The sequence below is a fragment of the Lolium rigidum genome, chromosome 4 (assembly GCF_022539505.1).
Source record: "Lolium rigidum isolate FL_2022 chromosome 4, APGP_CSIRO_Lrig_0.1, whole genome shotgun sequence".
In the NCBI taxonomy this organism is placed as follows: domain Eukaryota; kingdom Viridiplantae; phylum Streptophyta; class Magnoliopsida; order Poales; family Poaceae; genus Lolium; species Lolium rigidum.
Genome location: NC_061511.1, coordinates 131,595,018 through 131,619,547, shown reverse-complemented (window position 1 = coordinate 131,619,547; position 24,530 = coordinate 131,595,018). Strand labels below are relative to the sequence as shown.

The 24,530-nt window shown below is 43.5% G+C and overlaps 2 protein-coding genes across 2 annotated transcripts; both read left to right on the top strand.

The window, feature by feature from the left end:
* The first annotated feature begins 1,123 nt into the window (after window positions 1-1,123).
* LOC124647423 (E3 ubiquitin-protein ligase RING1-like) lies at window positions 1,124-4,046 on the top strand. The gene is made up of 2 exons (XM_047187373.1): window positions 1,124-2,324; window positions 3,916-4,046. The coding sequence occupies exon 1, from the start codon at window positions 1,124-1,126 to the stop codon at window positions 2,297-2,299; it is 1,176 nt and encodes a 391-aa protein (XP_047043329.1). The 3' UTR covers window positions 2,300-2,324; window positions 3,916-4,046.
* A 14,129-nt stretch (window positions 4,047-18,175) lies between these two features.
* On the top strand, window positions 18,176-24,332 carry LOC124705651 (E3 ubiquitin-protein ligase RING1-like). Its single transcript, XM_047237357.1, has 2 exons — window positions 18,176-19,347; window positions 24,081-24,332. Exon 1 carries the CDS (start codon window positions 18,248-18,250, stop codon window positions 19,322-19,324), a length of 1,077 nt encoding a protein of 358 aa, XP_047093313.1. The 5' UTR covers window positions 18,176-18,247; the 3' UTR covers window positions 19,325-19,347; window positions 24,081-24,332.
* The last annotated feature ends 198 nt before the right edge of the window (window positions 24,333-24,530 follow it).

Below are 24,530 nucleotides of genomic sequence, written 5' to 3'. Positions count from 1 at the left end.
TAAGATTGGAGAGAAAAAAACTTCTCGAAGGAGGAAAAGGTGGATCTTCGGGATCCTAATGTTTTTTCTAGATCCCTAAGTATTTTTTACTCTACCATAGAATATCCTTTGAATCAATGCATTCAATGTTATTAACCCCCCATCAAATCTTGTAGAGATACACTACAATACCATCCTGAAACATACCTAAAATATATTTTGTTGACTCTCTATCCTATTGATAATTCCAACTAGTCACTCGAAACTTTTACACCACATCTAACTTAAATACTAGTTCTCAACTCTTCTAAATGCTAGTCTATATATGTTGTATGTGGCTGATTTTAAGCACAAACAACATCATAAATAGTCAAATAATCAAAATTTCCTCCCCCATTTTGGCATCACCTCCGTCGTGATGCTGTCATTTAACATATCTTGTGATTAATCGTCTTTATCATCTAAACACCACTCAACTAGTTGTCCTCCTTGTATGATTTATGAATAACCTCTTTGTGCCGCTTCCACACCAAGTCTCAACTAGTTGTCCTCCTCTCTTTAAGACTTAATAATTTGTGGCGGCTAAACTGTGATATGTTATGATTATCTTGTAACGTAATACTCCCTTGGTCCCGAAAAGGGACGAAGATAGTACTAAATATTAGCTATAAACGTAGATAAAATTATAAGAACGAGCTAAACAAAACAAGTGTAGCAAACAAAGTCATGATAATACACCGCAATGCCAAATGCATCCTAACTAAAATCGAAACAATCATAAGTCCAATCTAAACTCAATTTATTTACTAGCTAATCAGCTAGCCTTTCTAAAGAAAAGCCATCGACTGTAAAACATTTAGCTAGCCTTTGTAAATGTCTTTCAAACCAACCCTGTGCAGAGATTCAAAACAAACTCAATCTCCTCATGTTTTCTGATCCGCGAGCAAACCGGCCGCATCATCCTATCCGGCCTCGATTTAAAAAAAATATACGTGCCAGCACCGGAGTCACCGCTCTTGATAAAATCCCAACAAAGAAAAAAGGACTAAACGAGATACCAGAAACACGAAAACCTAAATTCCGAAAAGAAAAAACTCGCATCGCCGCCGCAGCCCCGCCTAGATCGCCGGGCGCCGCCGCCGCCATGTCGACCCCGGGCGCCGCCTACTACGCGTCCCTCGCGCGCGAGCAGTTCTTCTGCTACCAATGCAACCGCACCGTCCTCCTCGCCGTCTCCGCCGCCGCCGCCGGCGAGCTCTCCTGCCCCGAGTGCGGCGGCGACTTCCTGGAGAAGGTCAACATCCCCGCCCCCACCATCCCCACCTTCACCTTCGACTTCTCCCCTGCCTCCTTCTCCCCTGCGATGCGCTCCGCCATGGCCTCTATGATGCCCACCGCCTCCTCCTCCACTATGATGCCCACCGCCTCCTCCCCTCCTATGGTGCCCACCGCCGCCTCCTCCCCTATGACTATGATGCCCACCGCCTCAACCCCACCCCAATCCTCCTCCTCGTCCTCCACCGCCGCGACCCACTCCATCGACCTCTCCACCTTCCTCACCACCATCATGGGCCCTCAGGGTCACCGGAGCGGGAGCGGTGCCGTCTCCGCCGCCGGCGCGGCCACACCTGAGAACGAGCCTGAGGCCTATGACCCGCACGCCTTCTTCCAGGACTACCTCCGCGGCCGCAGGGGGCGCGGCGTCAACATCTTCGACCTGCTCGAGGACGCCATGGACCACCTCGCCGCCGGCGTAGACGACGGCGGTCTTGGTATCGGCGTCGGTGGTGGAAGCTTCGGGGACTACTTCGTCGGCCCTGGCCTGGAGCAGCTCATCGAGCAGCTCGCTGAGAACGATCCCAACCGCTACGGCACGCCGCCCGCTGCCAAGTCGGCCCTGTCCACGCTTCCTGACATTGTCGTGACGGATGCCATGGTCGCGGCGGCAGAGGGCGCCGACTGCGCTGTGTGCAAGGAAGATTTCTCGCCTGGGGAGGGGGCCAAGCAGATGCCCTGCAACCACATCTACCATGCCGACTGCATCGTACCCTGGTTGGAGCTCCACAATTCATGCCCCGTTTGCCGCTTCGAGCTGCCCACCGATGATCCTGATTACGAGAGCAACAAGGCCTCAAAGATGCAGGCATCTGTTGGCATTGCGGCCACACCTGCATCCGGGAGCTCTGCTGCTGCTGCTGAGGAAGGAGGGGAGGCGACTGCAAGGGTGCTGGAGAGGAGTTTCAATGGGAACAATGGAGGTGCTGGCAGTAGCTCACAGGACAATGGCTCGCAGGATGGAGTTGGCAGCAACAAGAATTGAACTCGATTAGGTCATCAGTTGGGAGGTATTATTTACATAGTGAACACAGTTTTATATCGGATGCAATGTAGGTTATAGATTATATCATGTTCAGAACTACCTGCTCTTTCCATTTTTAGAAGAAATTTCTTCGATCTATGTTTGGAGAACTACTATAACTGCCGTGGTTATAGTTCAAATTTGAACTAAAACCACGACACTTATTATGGATCGGAGGGAGTACAATTTTTTCTTGACTTGGTATCCAAATTCGCTGAGAACTCGGTTAATGCAATTGCATTGCCTTGTCCAAAACGGTTGAGACTTTAGAGATGCTATATAATAGAAAGTTGATTGTTCACATCCAATTTCAGGCACATACCTTTTCTTGTTCTTGTCTACCATTGTAGACACAATGACTGCAATATTGTTTGTGATGAACAGAAAGTATATCCTTTACTTGTAGAGGCTTATTGTTTTGTTTGAAACACCTCATAACAAATTTATCAAAAAAAATAGCTGTCACGCCGCAGTTAATCATTGTCATCTTCTCCATCTGGATGATCTGGAAAGAGGAATAACATAGTTTTTCTAGAACAATCACAAGAAGCTACTGCAGATCTTACTCAATCTGGGATGAGCTTCCCCAGTTGTATGCACCTGTGAACCCTGGGCATTTAGGCCCCCATGGTAGCTCTGGTACTTTAATCATCATTGCGCACGGCACTTGCATTGTTTCAGCACGGAGGATCTCCTTTAACCGATTTGGATTAGTGTATCCCTGATTCTAGGTGATCATAATCTTCAGTTATTTTGACATCCTCCATGACTCCATGGACTATATATATATATATCCTCGTGTTTGGGATACATCTAATTAAGTGTTAAACCCTAAAATCCTTCACTTTGAGGATCCCATCTTGGCACATATGTAAGGCAGAACAGGACATTGCCTATTTGTTGAAATTGCACTTCCATTCTCAAATCGTGCGATGCTGAGTTAATCCTGAATTTGGAACAACCAAAATAAAAGATTATGCAATGATTGCAGTTAGCAAGTTCGGGAATCCAGGTATTGCTGAGTTCAGTGTACTACGGCTGTCACTTCTATTGCTAAAATTAGAAAATCTCTTCAATGAAGTCAGTGCCAGCTTCCAGGGGCGAGTGTGAGTCTGGCCTCACACGAGCTTAATTTCCTATATTGGTCATTGTACTTTTTGATTAGTCTGGATGCTTATCTTCCGTTGACTCCTTTCCAAATGGTATGTATTATTGATAGGGACCTAGACATTCCTACAGGAGGTTGAGACTGTATCGATCAAATGGAGATGAATTAAGCAATGTTTTGTTAGCACTTCTAGAACCATACTTATCTCAGTCGCTATCTTTCTTCACCTAGAGCCGTTGAACTTCAAGACTTTGGTGTCCTGCCCATTTGCCCATTTCCAAAGGAAAGGATGTTCTCTGTCACGAACTAGGTTCATACCAGATTTGCTCAGAGCAGCAATATCCACGTATGATGTGTTTTATCCTTTCGCCTGGCTTGAATGATTGTACATGATGTTTCAAGATTAAATGTGAATACTGAGTAGGGAAAGATGGGTTGCCTTCTTCTAATCTGCTGGTATTTTTCTCAGGTCAGGTTTTGTGTACATCTCCACAGGACATGAACATATTTATCCATCCGTTGTATGGGCATGTTCAGTCACGTGAGCAACATAGTTTCTAATGTATTTAGCAGAAATATTTTGAATGAAATACAGAATCATCTTGCCGCCAGCTAGGGATGTAAATGGTACGGAATTATTCAAACCGCATGGATATGGACGAGGATATGGATATTGCTCGTGCGGATATTCGAGATGGATATGGTATTGCAATTATTTGGCAGATGCGGATTATCCGCCATTTTTATGAATCGTCTAAATTTCTTAATTAGGATAATCTGGTTAAAATTAGGAAAATACATCAATGATCATGGGTGCCAAGCACCCCGTACATCCAAAATATTCCGGTAATTTAAATAAAGGTTTAAAAATCCATTTTTTTATGGAAACCAAATATGATCAAGTATTGTACTTGTACAAAAATATTTCGCGAGGAAATTACTATCATTGTACCCGGGGTAAAAAAGACAAAATCGAACAAACCTCATGTACTATTCACGCTATGTTCGTTATAAACTTGTTTTTATTTCAAGGATACCTTTTCATGCGACGGAGGTGGCTGTGGCGGCGGAGCTGGGGATGGGCGGGGCGGCTGGCCCTCCCGCGCAATGTTTCCTGGATAGGGCACTAGTCCACGCGCAAACCCCTCTACCGCAAATATGGGGCACAGAGGAGCAAACTTTGGGGCAGCCTTATTTTAGGGCACCTGTTGGAGACTGTATTTTTCCCTCCAGTGCCCTAAAAACGGTTGGTCCCTATTATAGGGTATTTGTTAGAGATTCTCTAATGCCCCTTTTTTGGCAACAATTACAAACTTACCTTTCCTTTGGGTCATCAGCTACAGTTTTCTATTATACCCATTTGTAGTGTGGTGTCCTATAATTAATATAATCTCCTCTACACATCAAGAACTCACGGTACAAAGGCCGAAAAATAGATTTCATTCATTTCAGACCAAGAACTAAAACAATAACATTTCATTAATTTCATATACTAAATGCCATCATCACATCTGTAGCATTTTATTTATATGAACGATTACATATTGGCAAATTTCTCATTTCATATTACCTGACAATCCACATTAGATGTAGTCTATCTTGAGCTAGGAAAAAATCATGTCAGCAACATCAGGGGAGTCAAAAAAAAAAAATGCAACTTGGGGGGTAAGAAGCCCTCCAAGCAATTCAATTAATGATATTTTGGTGTGTACAATGAGAGAGCGGGCGCTAGCACTCGAATTCAAGATCTCACGGGAGCACAGGTATCAGCACCCGGCAACCATCCGAGCTATGTCTCGATTCACACATGAGAGAGCGGGCGCTAGCACTCCAACTCAAGATCTCACGGGTAGCACAGGTATCAGCACCCGGCAACCATCCGAGCTATGCCTCGATTCACACATCAGGAGAGTCTTGACATCAACATTTACTTGCTGTAGAAGCCCACATCAACTCTGCCCTTCTTATGTTTAGTCACCGAAATCTAATTGGCATAGGGTGGATGAGAATGGAGATAGATATGTTAAGAGATGTAACTAAAAAAACAAGGATAAAGTTAGTTAATCGACAGAATTAAGTACATAATCAATTTAAATCCAAGAAAGTTTTCAAAACAATTTTTTCAACTAAGCCTAATTGAGATGGCTTTCAAGGCTAGGCGCACCATCCACTAGTAGTTTATTATATTTTGCAATCAACATGTCATTTCGTATGCATTGCCATCGAAATAAGTTCCAGCTATCAAAGCCAGTAGCATGAACTAAGAGAACTCTATTCGTGACTGTGACTTGGTCCCAATTCCTTCAATAAAGAAATCACAAGAGAATTATGTGTTGTCCCCAAAATAGATTCTTGTTTTTATATGCATGAGTTCTAATCTAATCACAAGAGAACTTAATTTTTTAAATAAGATACAAAGGACAGTAAACTATAACGAAGCAGTGATAATGTGTTGTTATACAAGTAACACCTGACCTCTTTGGATACGGTCCCACAATTAACTGAAGCTACAAGCATTATTTTTTTTTATAATATACCACACTTTTCTAGAACATTCATGATAATCTAAGGTCCTAAGCAACACATACCTTCAGGATAGCATAAAGCCAAACAACCCATCCACAATAGCATAAACAACTCCTTCACAAACACGTAAAACAGATTAATGGAACACAAATTAGAAAACATATTTATGATTCTGAAAATATCTCTAACTATAAAGATTTACACCTTAGATAACGCGGGATTTTTTCGTCAGCGTCGCCCTCGGGTCCGACTGGTTCATCATTGGTTGCTCCGCCTACAACCGCACATCCCACAGATGTGCCACCCACCACCAGACGAGGGAGGCCGAAGAGGAATTCGGATGAGGCCAATTCTGGCCTAATCCGCCCACATCCGACGGACTTCGTCTTCGATCCCTAGTGTGGGCCACCTCCAACCCGGTGCTACCAGATATGGACGAAGAGGAGAGGACGATGTTGAGACATCGTGTGTAGACACGAAAAATGCACTCCCTCTCGTCAGGACAAGACACAGGAGAACCCTAGGCCACCTCGAGCGCCTCCGCCGCGTGACAACCCACAAGTGTAGGGGATCAATTCTAGTACCTTTCGAACCTAAAAAGTTGTCGGACCCACGAGGAGCTGAATGTATTGCTCATCGGATTCAACAAAGTAAACAATGAAAGATGCATGGATTGGTATTTTTGCATTATAATTTGCGGGAAAGTAAATAAAAAAGTAAAGTAAAATAGTGGTCTGGTAAAGTAAATTGCAAGTAATACTATTTTTGGAGAAAAATTAATTCTCTCTTCAGCAAGAGGACAAACTTCTTATATGAGGCAAACGTCCTTGAGGGTGGCACAAACTTCATGGCATAAAGATTTCTAGAAAAGCATGCTAAATATTTTCTCAAGTTTTATTCTGGTTGGACGGAGCCTAAATTAGGCGCATCCATAAGCATGAGAAAACACATCCCAAATAATTGGTCCCTAAGCCATTTACATGAGCCAAACAAGAGGTTCATTGAGACATAAATGTTCAACCATTGCTTTAACTTCTAAGGCCCCGGATCATATAAACCACCCAATGCAACTCTAAAGATTTGGACAAGGTGTCTATCATCTACTACTATCCATACTCCTTTTCATTACACTGGTGTGCAACCCTATGAGTAACACACAGTCGACGTTCGTATGTTACCATCGTAGAACCACATAAAAGTATAAAACTTGACCAAACACTCATAGCATACTATATAGAAATCATAGCCAATCCATCTTGTGCCTTAGGAACACGGGCAACTACTCATGATTGTGAAACATGGCAATGATTAGTGGCATATGAACATATGGTATACAAAACAGTCTGAAAATATAACTTCCCCTTCAAATAACAACAAGTTACCGAGGACAAGCAAGCATGCACACACTACTAGAAAATTATTTAGGATTTTGGTCTATCACAAACTATGAGGGGATGATGTTGATCTTCGAGATAGAGCCAGTGCTGATGTTGGAGATGATGGAGAGACCCACTACACCAAGGATGAGTTGTTGGTGATGGTAGTTTTGATTCCCCACAGCGAAGGCCTTAGAGGAGCAAGATCTGCCCTCACTCTGAGCAGGAGAAGACTTCCACCTCCTCCGTCGCCTGTATAAATTTCAGGAAAATCATGCCATAACTTTTTTTGTGATACGAATCTCCCCATAAAAAGATGGAGGCGAGGCTACGCACGGGGGCTAGATGCCCCCCTGAAAGTGCATGGAGCCCCCATGTGTGGTTTTGGTAATTAATGACAATCCCTATGGACTAATGTTTGCATTGAGTTATATTTGTAGGAGTTTTTCATAGGCAATTCTTGAACCATATGTTGGCTTCAAGGTTGCAATAAGAAGAAATTGATGAAGGATATCAAGTGTCAAGTATGTCTTGAAGATGAAGATGTAGTGAGCCCTCAAGTTACTTCAAGACATCAACATGATGAAGAATGAAGAAATGTTGTGCAAGTTCAAGATGAGCCAACTCGAAGAGTTCATAAGCTTGAAGCTTGCCATGGAGAAATGATGTGCAAGTTCAAGATGAGCCATCTCGAAGAGATCCTTTGCTTGAGTCTTGCCATCCATATGGTGATCATGGATATGTGAAGATGCGCCGAAGAAGAAGCTCTCCCATGGTGGATTATGGGGGAGCAATCCACATGGTGGTCATGGTTATGCGAAGATGCGCCGAAGAAGAAGCTCTCCCATGGTGGTTTATGGGGGAGCAATCTACAAGACTTCGTCAAGCAAGCACAAGCAAGAAAGACGTTCCATCTTGTTGAGGTCAAGATCGTCGTCATCAAGCTCAAGTGGAATGCGCAAGTATAAGGTTTGCTCTTGATAGGGTTTCTTTCTCACCGGTCTCATAGTGTAGTTGGAGACCGGTTTATAGTTTAGTTGCCGTACTATCAAGAGGGCTCTCGAGTGAGTAACTCGATCGTATCGTTCGGAGAGAGCTCAAACCTTTGCATCCTTGCATCATCTTTCTTGGTTGTTATTTGGACCGTATCCATGTGATGTTTTAGAGCTTGTGCTTATTCTCATAACAAGCTCTAGTTCATCGAAAACGGATTTCGCATAGATCACTTGTTGCGTTTTCGAGTTTGGTTCATCATCTTTCTTGGTTATTATTTGGATCTTATCCATGTGATGATTTAGAGCTTGTGCTTATTCTCATGACAAGCTCTAGTTCATCAAGAATGGTTTTTGCACGGGCAACTTGTTGCATTTTCAAGATTGGAGGTTTTACCGGTATGTCTTTTTTAGATAGGTCAAACCTTTCATCATTTGTTTCTATCCTACCTTGTTGGACTATGATGGTTTCCTGCATGATCTTGTAGAGCTTGTTCCTAGCTTTAAAACAAGCCCAAGATCATCAAAATCGGAGTCCGGATGCTAAAGTTATGTCCGTTTCTATTTGCTCGTCTCTCGCCGGTTTTCGGGGGCGGATAATCCGGCCCGGATGATCCGGGCCGGATATTTCGGAAATATCCGGCCCCTCGAAATCGCCTAAGGACCAGGAAAAAAGCAGCTCTGGATAGGGGCCGGACTTTTGGCCGGATTTTGACCAGGTTTTATCCCTGAGGCCGGATTATCCGGGGGGCGGATTATCCGGCCCCAACTTAGGCCGGATTATCCGGCCCTCGAAAGTCTGCAACGGCTCGATTTTCTTGGGGGGTATAAATACCCCCCTTCTTCCTCCTTGGGTTGCTGCTTCTTCTACTCTCTCTCCTCCATTGTTGTTCTTGAGAAGCTTGCCCTATCTCTCTATCCCTCCATGATTCTTGCCCCATTTTGAGGGAAAAGAGAGAGGAGATCTAGATCCACACTTTGACCAAACCAAATCATCTCTTTGTGAGTGAATCTTTGGGATCTAGATCTTGGAGAATTTTGTGTTCTCCTCTTTGTTCTTCCTCTCTTATCCCCCCAATAGATTTTGTAGCTTTGTTGGAATTTGAGAGAGAAGGACTTGAGCATCTTTGTGGTGTTCTTGCCATTGCATTTGGTGCATCGGTTTGAGTTCTCCACGGTGATTCGTGGAGGTGAAAGCAAGAAGGTTGTTACTCTTGGGTGCCTTTGTGGCGATTTGTTGGGAGCCTCCAATTAAGTTGTGGATGTGTGCCCCAATCTTTGTGTAAGGCCCGGTTTCCGCCTCGAAGGAAATCCCTTAGTGGAACCGTGACCTAGGCCTTTGTGGCGAGGGTCACCGGGAGATCTAGGTGAGGCGCCTTCGTGGCGTTCGGTGTGTGGTGTGAGTACCGCATCTTGGGGTGAGGCCTTTGTGGCGTTGGTGTGCATCGAGCAACCACACCTCAAGGTGAGCCTCTTGTGGCGTTCGGGAGCACTAAGCAACCGCACCTCTCCACCGGAGATTAGCACTCGCAAGAGTGTGAACTCCGGGATAAATCATCGTCTCCCGCGTGCCTCGGTTATCTCTATACTCGAGCTCTTTACTTATGCACTTTACCTTGTGATAGCCATTGTGCTTGAAGTTATATATATCTTGCTATCACATACTTGCTTGTATTGCTTAGCATAAGTTGTTGGTGCACATAGGTGAATGATGTCTACGGGAGCTTCTATTCTTGTAGACAGTGTTGGGCCTCCAAGAGCAGAGGTTTGTAGAACAGCAGCAAGTTTCCCTTAAGTGGATCACCCAAGGTTTATCGATCTCAGGGAGGAAGAGGTCAAAGATATCCCTCTCATGCAACCCTGCAACCACAAAGCAAGAAGTCTCTTGTGTCCCCAACACACCTAATAGGTGCACTAGTTCGGCGAAGAGATAGTGAAATACAGGTGGTATGAATAAGTAGTAGCAACGGCACCAGAAAAGTGCTTTACCCAGGACAGTAAACAAGCAGTAGTAACGCAACAGTAGTAACGCAGTAAAACAGTAAACAAGAAGCGATATCAGTATTTAGGAACAAGGCCTAGGGATTAGACTTTCACTAGTGGACACTCTCAACATTGATCACATAACAGAATAGATAGATGCATACTCTACACTCTTGTTGGATGATGAACACATTGCGTAGGATTACACGAACCCTCAATGCCGGAGTTAACAAGCTCCACAATAATGCTCATATTTTAGTAACCTTTAGTGTAAGATAGATCAAAAGACTAAACCAAGTACTAGCATAGCATGCACACTCGTCACCTTCATGCATATGTAGGAGGAATAGATCACATCAATATTATCATAGCAATAGTTAACTTCGCAATCTACAAGAGATCATGATCATAGCATAAACCAAGTACTAACACGGTGCACACACTGTCACCCTTGCACACGTGCAGGAGGAATAAAACTACTTTAATAACATTGCTAGAGTAGCACATAGATAAATTGTGATACAAACACATTGCAATCATAAGAGATATAAATAAGCACCTCACTATGCCATTCAACAGATGAATAAGTATTCCGTGAAATATAGCCTAAGAGACCCACACGGTGCACACACTGTCACCTTTACACACGTGGGACAAGGAGTCTCCGGAGATCACATAAGTAAAACTCACTTGACTAGCATAATGACATCTAGATTACAAGCATCATCATATGAATCTCAATCATGTAAGGCAGCTCATGAGATTATTGTATTGAAGCACATAGGAGAGAGATGAACCACATAGCTACCGGTACAGCCCCGAGCCTCGATGGAGAACTACTCCCTCCTCATGGGAGCAGCAGCGGTGATGAAGATGGCGGTGGAGATGGCAGCGGTGTCGATGGAGAAGCCTTCCGGGGGACCTTCCCCGCTCCGGCAGGGTGCCGGAACAGAGACTCCTGTCCCCCGCATCTTGGCTTCGCGATGGCGGCGGCTCCGGAAGGTTTTCCGTATCGTGGTTTTTCGTATCGTGGGTTTCGCGACGGAGGCTTTATATAGGCGAAGAGGCGGCGCAGGAGGGTCGAAGGGGTGGCCACACCATATGGCGGCACGGCCAGGGCCCGGGCCGCGCCGGCCTATGGTCCGGGGGCCCGAGTGCCCCCCTCCGGTCCTTCCCGGTGTTCCGGATGCTTCCGGTGAAAATAGGAACCCGGGTCTTGATTTCGTCCGATTCCGAGAATATTTCGTTACTAGGATTTCGAAACCAAAAACAGCAGAAAACAAGAATCGGCACTTCGGCATCTTGTTAATAGGTTAGTTCCGTAAAATGCACGAATATGACATAAAGTGTGCATAAAACATGTAGGTATCATCAATAATATGGCATAGAACATAAGAAATTATCGATACGTCGGAGACGTATCAAGCATCCCCAAGCTTAGTTCTCGCTCGTCCCGAGCGGTGTAAAACGATAACAAAGATAATTTCTGAAGTGATATGCCATCATAACTTTGATCATACTATTTGTAAACATATGTAGTGAATGCAGCGATCAAAACAATGGTAATGACATGAGTAAACAAGTGAATCATAAAGCAAAGACTTTTCATGAATAGTACTTCAAGACAAGCATCAATAAGCCTTGCATAAGAGTTAACTCATAAAGCAATAAATCAAAGTAAAGGTATTGAAGCAACACAAAGGAAGATTAAGTTTCAGCGGTTGCTTTCAACTTGTAACATGTATATCTCATGGATAATTGTCAACATAGAGTAATATAACAAGTACAATATGCAAGTATGTAGGAATCAATGCACAGTTCACACAAGTGTTTGCTTCTTGAGGTGGAGAGAGATAGGTGAACTGACTCAACATAAAAGTAAAAAGAATGGTCCTTCAAAGAGGAAAGCATCGATTGCTATATTTGTGCCAGAGCTTTTATTTTAAAAACATAAAGAGAGCATAAAAGTAAAATTTTGAGAGGTGTTTGTTGTTGTCAACGAATGGTAGTGGGCACTCTAACTACCTCATCAACCAGACTTTCAAGAGCGGCTCCCATGAAGGACGTTATCTCTACCAACGAAGGTAGATCATCCCCCTTCTCTTTTGTTTACACATGTACTTTAGTTTAGTTTTTCTTTATTTATGGATGACACTCCTCCCAACCTTTTGCTTACACAAGCCATGGCTAACCGAATCCTCGGGTGCCTTCCAACAATCACATACCATGAAGGAGTGTCTATTTGCAAAATTAAGTTGCTTACCGATGAATCGGAGCAAAATATGTGAAGAGAATTATTAATGCAAGTTAATTAATCGGGCTGGGAACCCCATTGCCAGCTCTTTTTGCAAAATTATTGGATAAGCGGATGTGCCACTAGTCCATTGTGAAAGTCTCGTCGAAGTAAATGACAAGATCGAAAGATAAAACACCACATACTTCCTCATGAGCTATAAAACATTGACACAAATCAGAGGTGATAAATTTTGAATTATTTAAAGGTAGCACTCAAGCAATTTACTTTGGAATGGCGGAGAAATACCATGTAGTAGGTAGGTATGGTGGACACAAATGGCATAGTAGTTGGCTCAAGGATTTTGGATGCATGAGAAGTATTCCCTCTCGATACAAGGCTTAGGCTAGCAAGGTTATTTGAAACAAACACAAGGATGAACCGGTGCAGCAAAACTCACATAAAATACATATTGTAATCATTATAAAACTCTACACCGTCTTCCTTGTTGTTCAAAACTCAATACTAGAAATTATCTAGACTTTAGAGAGACCAATTACGCAAACCAAATTTTAGCAAGCTCTATGTATTTCTTCATTAATAGGTGCAAAGCATATGATGCAAGAGGTTAAACATGAGCACAACAATTGCCAAGTATCAAATTATCCAAGACATTTTAGAGTTACTACATGTAGCATTTTCCAATTCCAACCATATAACAATTTAACGAAGGTGAAACTTCGCGATGAATACTATGAGTAGAGCCTAAGGACATATTTGTCCATATGCTACAGCTGAGCGTGTCTCTCTCCCACAAAGTGAATGCTAGGATCCATTTTATTCAAACAAAACAAAAACAAAAACAAACCGACGCTCCAAGCAAAGTGCATAAGATGTGACGGAATAAAAATATAGTTTCGAGGGAGGAACCTGATAATGTTGTCGATGAAGAAGGGGATGCCTTGGGCATCCCCAAGCTTAGACGCTTGAGTCTTCTTAGAATATGAAGGGGTGAACCACCGGGGCATCCCCAAGCTTAGAGCTTTCACTCTCCTTGATCATAGTATATCATCCTCCTCTCTTGACCCTTGAAAACTTCCTCCACACCAAACTCGAAACAAACTCATTAGAGGGTTAGTGCATAATCAAAAACTCACATGTTCAGAGGTGACACAATCATTCTTAACACTTCTGGACATTGCTCAAAGCTACCGGAAGGTAATGGAACAAAGAAATCCACCCAACACAGCGAAAGAAGCAATGCGAAATAAAAGGCAGAATCTGTCAAAACAGAACAGTCCGTAAAGACGAATTTTAAAAGGGCACCGGACTTGCTCAAATGAAAATTCCCAAATTGAATGAAAGTTGCGTACATATCTGACAATCACTCACGTAAATTGGCTTAATTTTCTGAGTTACCTACAGAGAATTAGACCCAGATTCGTGACAGCAAAGAAATCTGGAACCGTGCAAGTAATCCAAATCTAGTATTTACTTTACTATCAAAGACTTTACTTGGCACAACAAAACACAAAACTAAGATAAGGAGAGGTTGCTACAGTAGTAAACAACTTCCAAGACACAAATATAAAATAGAGGTACTGTAGCAAAATAAACACATGGGTTATCTCCCAAGAAGTGCTTTCTTTATAGCCATTAAGATGGGCTCAAGTAGCTTTAATGATGCACTCGCAAGAAATAGTAGTTGAAGCAAAAGAGAGCATCAAGAGGCAAATTCAAAACAAATTTAAGTCTAACATGCTTCCTATGCATAGGAATCTTGTAAATAAACAAGTTCATGAATAGCAAAGTAACAAGCATAGGAAGATAAAACAAGTGTAGCTTCAAAAATTTCAGCACATAGAGAGGCATTTTAGTAACATGAAAATTTCTACAACCATATTTTCCTCTCTCATAATAACTTTCAGTAGCATCATGAGCAAACTCAACAATATAACTATCACATAAAGCATTCTTATCATGAGTCTCATGCATAAAATTATTACTCTCTACATAGGCATAATCAATTTTATTAGTTGTAGTGGGAGCAAATTCAACAAAGTAGCTATCATTATTATTCTCATCATCAAATATAGGAGGCATATTGTAATCATAATCAAATTTATCCTCCATAACAGGCGGTACTAAAAGACTACTATCATTATTATCATCATAAATAGGAGGCAAAGTATCATCAAAGAAAATTTTCTCCTCAATGCTTGGGGGACTAAAAATATCATGAAAACCAGCTTCCCCAAGCTTAGAACTTTCTGTATTATTATCAACAATGGTGTTCAAAGCGTTCATACTAATATTACTACCAGCATGCAAATAAGATTTCATAGGTTTTTTAATTTTCGCATCAAACAATCCATGTTTTAAATCGGGAAATAGAATAAGAAGCTCATTGTTGTCCATTATGCCAAACTAGTGTAAACAAGAAACAAAAAGATGCAATTGCAGGATCTAAAGGAAATAGCTTCGAGCACAAACACAATGGCGCCGTAAAAATACTTTACCCGGGACCGTAGTATGTGCCTTTTTACCTTTCCTCCCCGGCAACGGCGCCGTGAAAAGTGCTTGATGTCTACGGGAGCTTCTATTCTTGTAGACAGTGTTGGGCCTCCAAGAGCGGAGGTTTGTAGAACGAGCAAGCAAGTTTCCCTTAAGTGGATCACCCAAGGTTTATCGATCTCGGGGAGGAAGAGGTCAAAGATATCCCTCTCATGCAACCCCGCAACCACAAAGCAAGAAGTCTCTTGTGTCCCCAACACACCTAATAGGTGCACTAGTTCGGCGAAGAGATAGTGAAATACAGGTGGTATGAATAAGTAGTAGCAACGGCACCAGTAAAAGTGCTTTGCCCGAGACGAGTAAACAAGCAAGTAGTAACGCAGCAGATAGTAACGCAAGAAAACGAGTAAACAAGAAGCGATAGCGTATTTAGGAACAAGGCCTAGGGATTAGACTTTCACTAGTGGACACTCTCAACATTGATCACATAACGAATAGATAGATGCATACTCTACACTCTTGTTGGATGATGAACACATTGCGTAGGATTACACGAACCCTCAATGCCGGAGTTAACAAGCTCCACAATAATGCTCATATTTTAGTAACCTTTAGTGTAAGATAGATCAAAAGACTAAACCAAGTACTAGCATAGCATGCACACTGTCACCTTCATGCATATGTAGGAGGAATAGATCACATCAATATTATCATAGCAATAGTTAACTTCGCAATCTACAAGAGATCATGATCATAGCATAAACCAAGTACTAACACGGTGCACACACTGTCACCCTTGCACACGTGCAGGAGGAATAAAACTACTTTAATAACATTGCTAGAGTAGCACATAGATAAATTGTGATACAAACACATTGCAATCATAAGAGATATAAATAAGCACCTCACTATGCCATTCAACAGTGAATAAGTATTCTGTGAAATATAGCCTAAGAGACCCACACGGTGCACACACTCGTCACCTTTACACACGTGGGACAAGGAGTCTCCGGAGATCACATAAGTAAAACTCACTTGACTAGCATAATGACATCTAGATTACAAGCATCATCATATGAATCTCAATCATGTAAGGCAGCTCATGAGATTATTGTATTGAAGCACATAGGAGAGAGATGAACCACATAGCTACCGGTACAGCCCCGAGCCTCGATGGAGAACTACTCCCTCCTCATGGGAGCAAGCAGCGGTGATGAAGATGGCGGTGGAGATGGCAGCGGTGTCGATGGAGAAGCCTTCCGGGGGCACTTCCCCGCTCCGGCAGGGTGCCGGAACGGAGACTCCCTGTCCCCCGGATCTTGGCTTCGCGATGGCGGCGGCTCCGGAAGGTTTTCCGTATCGTGGTTTTTCGTATCGGGGTTTCGCGACGGAGGCTTTATATAGGCGAAGAGGCGGCGCAGGAGGGTCGAAGGGGTGGCCACACCATATGGCGGCGCGGCCGGGGCCTCGGGCCGCGTCGGCCTATGGTCCGGGGGCCCGGTGCCCCCCTCCGGTCCTTCCCGGGTGTTCCGGATGCTTCCGGTGAAAATAGGAACCCGGGTCTTGATTTCGTCCGATTCCGAGAATATTTCGTTACTAGGATTTCGAAACCAAAAACAGCGAGAAACAAAGAATCGGCACTTCGGCATCTTGTTAATAGGTTAGTTCCAGAAAATGCACGAATATGACATAAAGTGTGCATAAAACATGTAGGTATCATCAATAATATGGCATAGAACATAAGAAATTATCGATACGTCGGAGACGTATCAGTGAACCATTGCTTAGAATAAGTTGTTGGTGCACATAGGTGAACAATAGTATATAGGCTTTGGGCTTGACAAAGTAAACGCTAGTTTTATTTCGCATTTGTTAAGCCCATCTCGTAAAAGTTTTAAATCGCCTATTCACCCCCCTTTAAGCGACATCCGTGTCCTTTCACCCCCCCCCCCATGGCGCGGCAGGGGTATCATGCCGTGACATGGGCCACATCTTGGGCCTCGTGGCCTTCCTTGATGACTTCTTGTGCCCATGTTCTTCTCTCTGATGAAAAACTTTCTCGTATTTTTCCTTGATGCAATTGAGTCCCCGAAGATCCTTGAAACTTAAAAACACGGAATAAGACGTTTTCTGCCTCTCAGGAACTAAATACCAAAACAAGAGACTTTGTAAGAAACTCTCATAAATCATATAAATAAGTGAAAATAATAAGTGAAAATAATGCAATATGAATGCGAACAACAATATAAACTATCCCTATACGATGCAAATATGATGATATAAAATGCACGTGTCACCATGTTTGGTTCAAATACAAGAAGAGAGTAGGGAGAGAGTGAGGGTAGGGTTTCTGCGAGGGTTAAGTATTGTATTTAGAAGGCATGTATTTTATCTAAAATGGAATTTTCTTGTAGCACCGTTTTGTAGAGTCATTTATGAGCAATACCTCCGTTGGTAATATTTCGGCGATGAGCATAAAACTATGACCGTGTCCCATGTTGTCTCCGCGACTGGGGCCCATTTCTCGCGGGCCTCCTTGGACACACGTCGTTATTTTTAACCGTAGCTCGTATCGATGTTGTTTCTATCGAGGGGTGTCCTTAGCGTCGCTCTGTACTAGTGCATTTTAGAGGAGAAATATGTCAACATTGATAGTGCGATGATAGTGTTGGGTTTGGTGTTGATTTATGGGGCCTTAGATACATACTTTTATGAAAGATTGATCCCAACTTCATCTAGCTCATGCTTTTGAATCAAACAATATTACTCGCTCCATCTCATGAAGGTTGTATGCGACTTGTCAAAAATTGGATGTCTAGATCCTATTTAGTATTTAGATACATTTAAATTTTAAAAACTCAGATAATCTTGGTGGACGGAGGTATTAATTTGAAATTTCAATTTTTAGAATTTAAAAACTATGGATGGGGGCTGGACGCCCGACATACTACTACAGTAAAATAGGTTTACAGTATGTTTCGGGCGTGTATGGAGCTGTAACCGTCTATCGGCCTCTCTTTTGCCTTTGTTTTTCAGTGAAAAAAAATCGGACAAGGAAGCCGAGGAAAGAAAAAAAGAGGGAGTGAAGAAGAAGATAGTGAGAGGCGAAGACCTAAATTCCTTGGGAAAAGAAAGAAAAAACTCGCATCGCCGCCGCCTAGATCGCCGGGCGCCTCCATGTCGACTCCGGGCGCCGCCTACTACGCTTCCCTCGCGCGCAAGCAGTTCTTCTGCTACCAATGCAACCGCACCGTCCTCATCGCCGCCTCCGCGGCCGCCGCCGGTGAGCTCTCTTGTCCCGAGTGCCGCGGCGACTTCCTGGAGGAGGTCACCGTCCCCGCCCCCACCATCATCCCCTTCCCCTTCACCTTCCCCGCCTCTTCCCCATCCCGATCTTCTTCCTCCTCCACCACCGCCGCGCCCCCCTCCAGCGACCTCTCCAACTTCCTCACCAGCTTCCTCGACCTCCAGGATGGCCGCCGCTCCAGGTCCAGGAGCGGGAGCGGTGCTGCCTCCGCCGCCGGCACGGCCACTCCTGAGAACGAGCCTGACTCCTTTGACCCGCTCACCTTCTTCCAGAACTACATCCAGGGCCTCGTAGAGGGCGGCGCTAACATCCAGGTCCTCCTCGACGACGCCAGCGTCAACCTCTCCCCGGGCCTAGGCGGCCGTGCCGGTGGCGCAAGCTTCGGGGACTACTTCGTCGGCCCAGGTCTGGAGCAACTCATCGAGCAGCTAGCTGAGAACGACCCCAACCGCTACGGCACGCCGCCTGCTGCCAAATCGGCCCTGTCCACGCTTCCTGACGTTGTCGTGACCGATGCCATGGTCGCGGCGGCGGAGGGTGCTGAGTGCGCTGTGTGCAAGGAGGATTTCTCACCTGGGGATGGGGCCAAGCAGATGCCCTGCAAGCACATATACCATGCCGACTGCATTGTCCCCTGGTTGGAGCTCCACAATTCCTGCCCCATTTGTCGCTTCGAGCTGCCAACTGATGATCCTGATTATGAGGGCAATAAGGCCCCAAGCCCACAGCCGGCTGTTGGTATCGCTGCCGTAGTTCCATCTGGGAGGAGCTCTAGTACCGCTGACGAAGGAAGGGATGAGACTGCAAGGGTGGTGGAAAGGAGGTTTAATGTGTCACTGCCGTGGCCGTTTGGTGGATTGGGAGGCCAAACACCACAGCAAGATGGGGGTGCTGGCAGTAGCTCACAGGACAGCGGCTCGCAGGATGGAGGCAGCAACAAGAATTGAACACAAACATGTCATCCTTGGAGGTATTATTTATTTACACACATAGTAAAACACAGTTTTGTATTCAGTGCAATTTGGTTGGTACTCCCTCCGTTCTTTTTTAATTGACTCAAATTTAGTACAAATTTGTACTAAATCCGAGTCAATTAAAAGAGACAGGAGGGAGTAGATTAGTTCACAACTCTTTATACAACTCCTGCAGAATTTTTTTCAATCTGTTTTTCGACTATAGAACTAGTATTTTTATTTTCTTGACTGACTAAAAGGGTAAGAGAGATCCAAATTTGATGAAAACCCTGCTAAATGCAACTGTATTCCATTATTGAATAGGGCTAGGACTTAAAATCTGGAGATGCTATGGTAGAAACTTGATTGCTCACATCCAATTTGAGGCACTTTACTGATCTGCTGGTTTTGTACCATTCTAAAAATGTAAAGTAACACTTTGCATATGCTCATTCAGACTTGTATTAACTTCATCGTAACCAATTTGTATTAGGTAGTAAGCAGCTGCTATCACAATGGCACACTGCTGAATTTTATTTGTGATGAAAAAGACTTCTAGAGGTTTATTAGCTCATTTGGAACATTTAATACTCCCTCCATCCTATGAAACTTGTCGTAACTTTGTCAAATTTTGGATGTATATAGACACTAAATAGTAACTAGATACATCCAAATTTAGAAAAATTTAAGACAAGTTTCATGAGACGGAGAGAGTAACAAGTTTTTCAAGAAAAACAGTTGTGATGCAGCTAAACATTGTCATGGTCTCTACCTGGACGATTTGGAAACTGTAACGGCAGAGTTTTTTTTTTGAGAACGATCACAAGAAGCTGCTACAAATATTACATTCAATCAGGGACGAGCTTTGCCAGTGGTCCCACGTCTGGGAGCCCTAGGCATCTAGGTCCCCCACGGTGGCTCTGGTAGTTAATCACCATGGCACACATCTAATACACTTTTATTCTTGTAGTTTCCTTTTTCTTGTTGTGTTTGCCTTGTAGTTCAGATTGGTTGCCCACTATGGCACAGTTGCACACTTTACATGCATGGTCTAAAAAACATTGTATGACTGACTCTACAGTCTCAGCGACGCATCTAGTTTCACTAGTTGTCTTGAAAAGACAATACATGTTGATTAGGTTGTTTGTGGCCAGGATAAGCAGAACAGGGCCTTACCTCCTTGCTGAAATTTCACTTCCCATTCTTAAATCATGTGATTGTGAGTCAAACCTGAATTTTAAACATACAAAACATCTCTTCTTTTTTTCTCCGAGTCCAGGTTTTTTTAGTTAGGATATTATAGTTTTCAAGCACTTCTTTCACTCAATCTTAGTGCATTGACATGCAATTTTCCTCTGTGGTCTCGAAAACCAGTGGATGATCCAACCTTTACAGTCTCATCCACACATTTAGTTTCACTAGATGTCTTAGAAGAAGACATTATGTGGTGATTAGGTTATTTGTAGTGAGGATTCTATCATTGCACGTATATAAGAAGAGCAGGGCCTTATCTTTTTTGCTGAAATTTCATGCCCGTTCTCAAATCATGTAATTTTGTGTTAAGACTGAATTTGAATATATGAATTTACGCACTGATTGCGATTAATATATTCAGAAATCTAAAACTTGTCTTTTTTTTTTCTGTGAGTCCAGGCATTTTCGAGTTAACAGATTATTGTTTCAAGTTTAAAGCTGGTCTGAGTTTCATTTGCATAGCTCCAGCCAGGAGTAACGCAATTCATGTTCTCTTAAATGTGATAATTTAGTTGATAGTACCATGGCTGTCAGTTTTAAGTACTGCGAAAAATAGAAAAATCTTCAATGAAGTTAGTATGCTGTCTGAGAGACTTTGCCATGTGTCCATGCCTCCATCACGAGTTTTGTTTGCGTTGTTGGGGTTATGTTGATTTGATTAATCTTCATGCTTATCTTGGTTAGTTTATTTGTAGAAGTTTTAATTATTGTTTGTTACGGGTAATGATAGTCATTCAGAAGGGGTTTGTACTGTATTTTATTTGATCAGACAAGAGATGAATTAAGCAAAATCTTTCTAGCTCTTCTAGAACCGTCATATCCTAATAGGTATGTTCCTTCGCCTATAGCCATTCAACTTCAAGACTTGGGTGTCAAAGCTCTTTCCAAAGGATGTTCCTTGTCATCAAATAGGTTTATTACTGATTTTCTCAGAGCAGCAACTCATGCAAGATGCCTTCTATCCTTTCGACCAGCTAGTGACCATTGAACCATATTTGTAGGGGATCTTCCAAAATTTAATAGGAATATTAAAAGATGGGTCTCCTTGTCTGCGGCTTCTAATCTTCTGATTCTTTTCTCAGGCTTGGTATGCATAACTTTAGACTGACAAGGGCCCTTCTTTTGCAAAATTCCTGCCGAAATCAGCCTTTTGTGTATCATGTATGGATGCATTAGTGTACTTTCAGACATGTTGACCATTTCCTCATTGCTGATTTAAGATTGATTGGCCAAAATTTTCACATCAGACTCCGGACTGACTTTTGTAACCAGCCAAATAATGGCAATAGTTTATTCTTTATTTTTTGATTTTGGAAACTGCCATATGTTTTCTTCTACAGAAATAATTTTTAATCATGGAGCAGAATTTTGGACAAAATATGTAGCAGAGCCATCAAGATACGGTTCTTTGTCAGTATTTAGGAACTTCGGATTCATTGGCTAATAAGTTAAGAATCTGTCGTCAGCATAATTATAATTTCCATAGTTATCCATCTATGAGCACCCAGGTTAACTTTTGGGCATGAAATCTCCATGAGAGGAACATAGTTGTCCATCCGTAGTTTTGGCCAACATAGTTCTTCTAGTCTTATTGTACGAGCTACCTTTGGAACTTGCTTAGCCCCTACTCTTGTATCATTCTGGAACACAGTTGTTTTCCAAGATTATTGTGTTATGTTGCTGTGTTTGTGCCATATGGTTTACCCAATCACCATCCTCAATTCAGCTCATCTCCTAAGAGCATCTCCAACAGGCGCGCTATATAGGCCGCGCGGCATAAAAACGTCCGATATAGCGCGCGCGGGAGAGAATGTGGCGCTCCAGCAGGCGCGGTAAACGGCGAGGCGCTGTAAAATTTTTAGGGCGCGCGGCGTTTTGCACAATCCGGAGCGGCATATCCGGCGCGTCGGCTACGGCGCGCGGCATCGCTCGTCCAAGCGCGAAAATCCCCCGCGCTGAAACTTCCTCTTCCGCCTCGCCGCCCGAGCGCCCAATCCGTCGTCTCCGCGCGCCGCCGGTGAAATCCCGACGATGGAGGACCCCTCCGGCACCCCTCCCTACTCCGTCCCACCCTCCGCCGCCACCACTTCCGCCGCACCACCGCCAAACCCTAGCGGCGGCGCCGACGGCGGCAACGCAACGGTTGCTGCGCGCGCCCTCTTCATCCCGCCGCGCGGGGCACTGCATGCAGGCGCTGCCGCCGCGCGGAGGACGATTTTTTCCGCCCGCGCACGCGCTGCATTTTGCCGCGTCCGGCGGGGGAAAATACGGCCCAGCGCGCGCTAGCTGTTTACAGCGCGCAGAATCAGAGGTTTAGCGCGCCGCGATATAGCGCGCCTGTTGGAGATGCTCTAAGGCCTTGTTTACCTCTACAGCATTTCCACCCCCTAGGGGTTTAGGGATGGAAAGGGATTTGGTGAATCCCTCCATTCCACCCAATCCCCTCATATACACTTCCACCCCAATACACTAGCATGCTGGAGAGTTTTAATTTAAACAAAAATGAAAGGGTTTGTGGGGGATATCTTGGGATTATCCCATCCAATACCTGCTTAGTAAAACACTATTGGGATTTTTCGGGATCCCAGATAATCCCCTCCAATCCACTAGAATACACTTTAAATACACTAGAAGTAAACAAGGCCTAAATGTGTTCTTAGGTTCTACTTCAAAGTTCAAATGGAAGGATCTACATGCCTGTTTGTTCTGTTGGTTTAGCTCTTGAATGATCTACACAGTGATATGTCGTAGGTATTATTGATGGCTTGATTTGTTGAGGAGTGCTCAAATTACATCTTGTGTGCAATTTCCCTTCACATCTTTCCTCAAGTTTGGTTACAGAAAAGACCCACATTTTTCTAAGTTCAGGATGCATGCACAATCCCATTTTTTCCTTTCCATTTTTCGTAGGACTAGTCAGGCAGCTCCTTTATTCAGCTATTTTGACCACTCATCTTTTCTGTATTATATCTGCCAATCCTGCCATTAGTAAATTAACCATCTTAGGATATAGCTTTTGATTACAATGGTACCTCACCTTACATTTTTTTTGACACCTTGTAATTTATATATAAAAAAGGTTTCCCATCTACTTCTCTATGTCCTTGAAATCAAAGGTTCATCCGTGAGCTCTCACAACAGTGAAATGCAGAGCTATCTAGTACCACTGATATTTCAAAAGCTTGAACACTTGATCTGGAATATATTGTTTCAACTGTTATAAAGGAAGTTCCTATATTGTCTTAGAAACATGGTACACCTGGTTGTGTATGTCATACTACTATCACTGGAAGTCAGTTTAGTGCAGTATACATTTTTCTACAGTATATAAGTTTCGATATATGTATTTTTTCTTTTATTCACATCTTCAGTTTTACTCCTTGCATATGCATTGATTCAGCATGTCTCCCCTCTTTACCTAGTACTTACAGGCACATATTGCCCTTCCCTTTTGCAGTATGTACCAGCTACTAACAAGAGTCGTATCTCCTTGCAGGTTCCCTTGGCGATGCACCCAAATGCCTAGAATGTTCATGAGCCACCGTGAGTTATACTACAGACAATCGAAAGACAAAGGAATTTACAGCCTGTTTATTTGGTGGAACAATGTTGGTTTTAGTTGTTGTTGTCGCTGTCTCTGTCCATTAGGCCGTGTACACAAGGCACAGAAACTGCCGTGGCAGGAAGTGTGCGTTGCCGATACTCTTTGTGCAGATTTGTTGATCAATGTTGTTTCGTCATGAACCCACCTAGCTAGCCCTCCTGCTTTGTGTGATAGATGAGATCGATGCTCCTTGCCAAAAAAAAAACTCTGTTTGTCTTTGCAGGGAATGTTTCGCATCTGCAGTTGTACACTGTGGGTTTGTGCAAGCTGCACTTTTCTTCACTGGGGTGATCATGGTGGAACCATGGACGTGCGATCTTGCTGAGACTGCCCGAGCCATTG

Bases quoted from the DNA above. Each gene is read 5' to 3' on its own strand.
- LOC124647423 (XM_047187373.1), top strand. From the start codon at position 1,124: ATGTCGACCCCGGGCGCCGCCTACTACGCGTCCCTCGCGCGCGAGCAG.
- LOC124705651 (XM_047237357.1), top strand. From the start codon at position 18,248: ATGTCGACTCCGGGCGCCGCCTACTACGCTTCCCTCGCGCGCAAGCAG.